Raw genomic sequence first — 4,874 nt, 5'->3', positions numbered from 1 at the left:
ACAGGTGTTGTCATGTCTTTTACTTTATAAAATGAGTTTGAACGTCAATAAGTCACACAAAACATACCTCCATTATTGATTTTTGTCTGAGCTCCTATTTTCGTGCCACTTTTAATCAATCTTTTCCGTTTAAGATCGCTGCATGGGTTGACAAGTTCAGCCACCAATTCCCTGACGTTACGTCCACACAATAGCAATGGCGCCGCCCGTTGGGTTTTTAACAGCTAAACTTAAACAGCCGTATTTTGAAATATCTTTTGCTATCAGTGTTAAAATATATGTAATCTCTTTAGGGTGGAAGACCTTTTAAAATTATAACTATGTTTTGTTTTTCAAGTCCACTTTAAACTCACATAGGATTTTTTTGGGCTGCAGTAACTCGAGAGGCCACTGGGAAAGAAAATAAAATTGGACAAAACAGGAACTTTTAATTAAGGTGATACACGCACCGACACGGGGTTTCACTCTCTGAGCTCGACACTCTGATCGTCCACTACTGCTTCCAATGAAACGCCCTGGAAATAAAAGTCAAGAAATGCTCATCTTTCCTCATTCACTTTGGAGCTTTATTATTACTAAATCCCACCTTGCCTCGTGAATTCTCTTGTTCCTTCCATTCATTCATGATAGTGCCGTCACCATGACATCAGTCCTGTGTTTTCAGTGTGTGGCAACTGGTGTGTCTACGTCAAAATCACTTTTAGAGTTAGAGTTTGGTAATAAAATGAGTCATGATATGCAAATGTGTCAGGTGCCTCTGCAGCAATTGGAAATGACAGTTGAAAGTCCATTAGTGGCCGTCTTCAGGCTCTGACGTCCTGCGAGCTGCTGCTGCTGCTGGCTCTCTGCAGCAGCTGGAGCATTATGGGATAGATGGGGGCAAACTCCTTGCCCTGCCGAGCCCTCACCGACTGCACATAGGCCTCCAGAGCGCCCCTGAGAGGACAAAGACGGCATCAATGTCCAGTTTTATGAAGGGTTGAAAAGTGTGAATAAAATAAGTAAAAAAGCACGAAAATCATTGATCCAACCACAAATAAATGAATAAAATATACGATACAATTTATATGATACAAACATAAGAGCAAAAAAAAAGAAGAGAGGTCTGTCAGGGAGTTTTGACATGAAATACGAGTGATACAAAGAAATTGTTAGGCCCACCAAGACATTCAACAATCAAATCATTGAATGTCAAATGCTTAAAAAACTTGGACAATTAACAATGAACAATTTATAGAAAAAAATCTTCCTCCAGATATAACAGTGAACCTTTTCGTATGGACCCAAACAAGTTTTGCTTCAACCTAAATATGGAACAGGCAAAGCTTAATACTATACAATGTTGAAACAAAACATGTTTCACACATGCAACATTAAATTTCAAACTAAAATCCTATACCTCTTTTTTATTTGCAGCCTTCTGATTAAAATTTCAACAGTAACCTTTATCCATGGGCTGATAATACATTTAAAAATAAAATAACAATAAACCAATAAAGTCATAATAATATTATTCAATGCACTATAGCAGCATCGCATTCTGGGATTTGTAGTATTAGCGGTACATGTCCGCTGGTAGTGCACCAGCTCTAGTAGTGATTTTGTAGAACCTCGTGGTTTGGCCCATGGGCCAGAGTTTGATACCTATGATTCAAAGGGTACCAACATATCTAACCCACTTGGTCCAGCATTTAAAAAAAGTGCCTTCCTGCAGGCTTCCTCTTCTTTCAGAATCTCCAAGTATGACAAACTTTACTATTGTTGAATGAGATTTTACCTGAGGAGAGTGAGCCTGTCTCTCTCAGAGGGGTGATCGTCCAGCCACTGGGAATAGCGGGCGATGGACCACTCTGCTCTCTGGGGACGGAGAAGATACGTGTTAGCTAGCAAGAGAGTCACTCTCCAGTGCAGCTCGATTTCCTGTGCGTTAGCGACAAGGCGACACTAGTGTGTGTCTGTGAGTGTGTGTGCACGTGCCTGGTGCGGTGACTTGAGCTCAGCCGGGGCTCTGGTGAAGAGGAAGTGCAGCAGGGTGCTGTACGGGATCAGCTCACCCACAGCCGGACTGCTGGCAACCAGCTCGCTGGTCTGAAACAGCAGCGGCCTGGAAAGAAACCCAGTTCTAATGGAGGTCACTGCGCAATATGGTACAATGGCAGCTTTCGTGGCTTTTTATATATACACGAGCGTACCAACCTGAAGGAGCGCAGCATCCTGTAAGGTTTACCCAAATCGGACACCCTCCGACACAGAGGAGCCACGGCCAGCTCCATCTGACGACAGAGACGCACCACGTCATCAGTGTTGTAGTCAAGACCGCACCAACCAAGACCAAGACGTTATCAAGACTAGACAGCATCAAGTTTGAGACGACACCAAGTACATACCACTGTATATGTCACAGAAAAATCACAACAAAACAGAACAAATGAGCAGTATCTTTTATAAATTCAAGTTTGCTTCTACATAAATGGAAAAGCAACATTTCTTTTCAGCAAGGTGTCTTTTAATAATTTTCTTTAAGATTTTCTTCAAGGCGCAGGGGTTAGCGCTGCCACCTCACAGCAAGAAGGTCGTGGTTTGGATTCTGGGCCTGGGGCCTTTCTGTGTGGAGTTTGCATGTTCTCCCTGTGTCTGCGTGGGTTCTCTCCAGGTTCTCCAACCTCATCCCACAGTCCAAAAACATGCATGTGAGGTGAAATGGAAACTCTGAATTGTCCGTATGTGTGGATGTGAAAGTGAATGGTTGTTTGTCTCTATGTGGCCCTGCAATGAGCTGGCGACTTGTCCAGGGTGTCACCCTGCCTTCGCCCTAAGACAGCTGGGAGAGGCTCCAGCAGACCCCCGTGACCCTGAGTGCAGAAAGAAGCGGCTATTGAAAATGGATGGATGAATGAACTAGGAATAGTTTAAGTGAAAATGATGGCCTGCAAAGCGTGAACAAAATGCGTAAAAACCTTTAAGTCTGAGCTCAACACTAAGAATACACCCATCAATGTCACTCATGGTGGTTGTGAAAGCCCTCAAAGTTCTGCATGGCTCTGGGGATGAGGTGGTGAAACAAAAGCTTTGTTGTCTCTTGATCCAAACTCCCCAGTCCGCTCAGTCCAAGACCGAGGCGAGACCTTTTAAAAGTGCCCTTTAGACCGAGACCAATCTGTAAGAGCAATTGCAACCTCACCTGCGCAAAATCGGCCGCCAGCCTCATCTTGCCGCCTTCCCCCAGGGGGCGCAGCAGGCCGGAGTGGCGGACAAAGAGCTCGATGGCCCTCTGGGCGACGGACTCGGTGCTCTCGTAGATGAAGTCGACGCACTGGAAGTGGCGGAAGTAGTCGGCCGCCACCCGGGACAGGAAGCCCTGCAGCTCCCTCATGTAGAGGGAACAGGGCACGTCGGGCCGGTCGGGGCTGGACAGAGGCCTGCAGCCGCACAGGGAGCAAACCAGTCACCCACTCACCTCTGGAGGTCCAGGCAGTGCGGGATATTTGGCCTGATTTGGGATTTCTATATTGGTAAAAGCTTAATATACTGCACATAAATACATTAACAAAGTTCGGGAAGGGGAGGGAGAATGAAAGATGCTGCAATCTAAAATTAAACCACTTGATGTCACTGTTTCTTCTCAAAATCTCCAAATATTTCACAATGGACCTTTAAATAATAATAATGATAATCATCAATTGGACTTATACTGTGCTTTTCTGGGCACTCAAAGCGCTTTACACTGAACCCTTTATTCATTTACACTGGTGATGGTAAGCTACACGTGTAGCCACAAAGAAAATGTGGCTTAATTTAGGATTTTTATGTTAATAAAGTTTAATATATTAACCATAAATACATAAGTAAAAGTGTATCCTCACAGTTCAATAAAAGTAATTTGGTTTCCCTAACCATAGAACAGTTCTTCTTTATATAAAAGAATATCCACATATTAAGGGTCTTGCTCCCAGTGCGCTGCCATCTTGCACAACCTTATTTCTAAGGAAGCCTGGTGTGGACAATCTAGCTGCCTGACAGCATGTTTGGTATTTAGGGTGAACGCTGGTGTCCTCAAATAAACCAACGAAGAAGAAGGTGGACGAGGTATCCAGGTTTTGGTGTGCTGCAATTTAAAATGTAAACACTTGATGTCGCTGTTTCTTCTCCAAATCTCCGTTTAATCTCTAGTTTATTTTATTTTATTTTCTATCTATTTTTAATTCATATCATTTTTTAATTTTCTATTGCGTTAAACGCAGCTGTAATTATGTAAAATTCCCCAATGTAGGTCAAGTAAAGGCATTCCAATTGTAATCACCCCACAGGGACAAAGTTTGGGACAAACTGGTGTTGGAGGGACGCAGCTCACCCAGAGAAGTCTTCTTGGTGCAGAGTGATGAGGATGGCTTCGATGGAGTCGCTGACTGACAGCAGCAGAGGCTGCACGGCGCTGGTCATCAGTGCCTGAACTCCCTGAAGACAGAAAAACGGAAGAGGGAAGGAAATGAGCCACGTGGAGACATTAAACAACCAACTCACAGTGACGCTAATGCTAATAACCAGAAAGTCTGGGAAGGAAAGTGACTGGTTGTTTAACTGTGTGAAGGGCCTATTTTCATATTTCTCTGCGCTGGTGATGGACACACTAACTCGACCCTGCGGTACAGTTATAGCTTGTAAAAGCAGCAACAGTATTATTGTACAACAGTTACAACAGTCTCAAAGGAAATAAAATATAATTTGTTATTCTTTAGTAACATTTAAGTTACCATACACAGTTCTTGGCCTATCGAAACCCTTTTTAGATAGATAGATGATAGATAGATAGATAGATAGATAGATAGATAGATAGATAGATAGAATAGACAGATAAGATAGACAGATAGATAGAT

The 4,874-nt window shown here is 43.2% G+C and overlaps 1 protein-coding gene across 1 annotated transcript in view; it reads right to left on the bottom strand.

Moving 5' to 3' along the window:
* Positions 1 to 410: 410 nt before the first annotated feature.
* cog5 (component of oligomeric golgi complex 5) overlaps positions 411 to 4,874 on the bottom strand; it is a 39,900-nt gene continuing 35,436 nt past the window's right edge. Inside the window, exons 17-22 of the mRNA XM_076012274.1 lie at positions 4,352 to 4,455; positions 3,182 to 3,419; positions 2,197 to 2,273; positions 1,974 to 2,104; positions 1,778 to 1,853; positions 411 to 936 (exon numbers count right to left, since the gene is read on the bottom strand). Coding sequence (XP_075868389.1) covers positions 804 to 936; positions 1,778 to 1,853; positions 1,974 to 2,104; positions 2,197 to 2,273; positions 3,182 to 3,419; positions 4,352 to 4,455 — 759 coding nt within the window. The 3' untranslated portion in view covers positions 411 to 803. The remainder of the gene's footprint in view (positions 937 to 1,777; positions 1,854 to 1,973; positions 2,105 to 2,196; positions 2,274 to 3,181; positions 3,420 to 4,351; positions 4,456 to 4,874) is intronic.

This window comes from Nelusetta ayraudi, unplaced genomic scaffold, assembly GCF_046127955.1.
Source record: "Nelusetta ayraudi isolate G7.1 ecotype Tasmania unplaced genomic scaffold, CSIRO-AGI_Nayr_v1 ptg000135l, whole genome shotgun sequence".
In the NCBI taxonomy this organism is placed as follows: Eukaryota; Metazoa; Chordata; class Actinopteri; order Tetraodontiformes; family Monacanthidae; genus Nelusetta; species Nelusetta ayraudi.
This window is presented reverse-complemented; position numbering and strand designations above follow the sequence as displayed.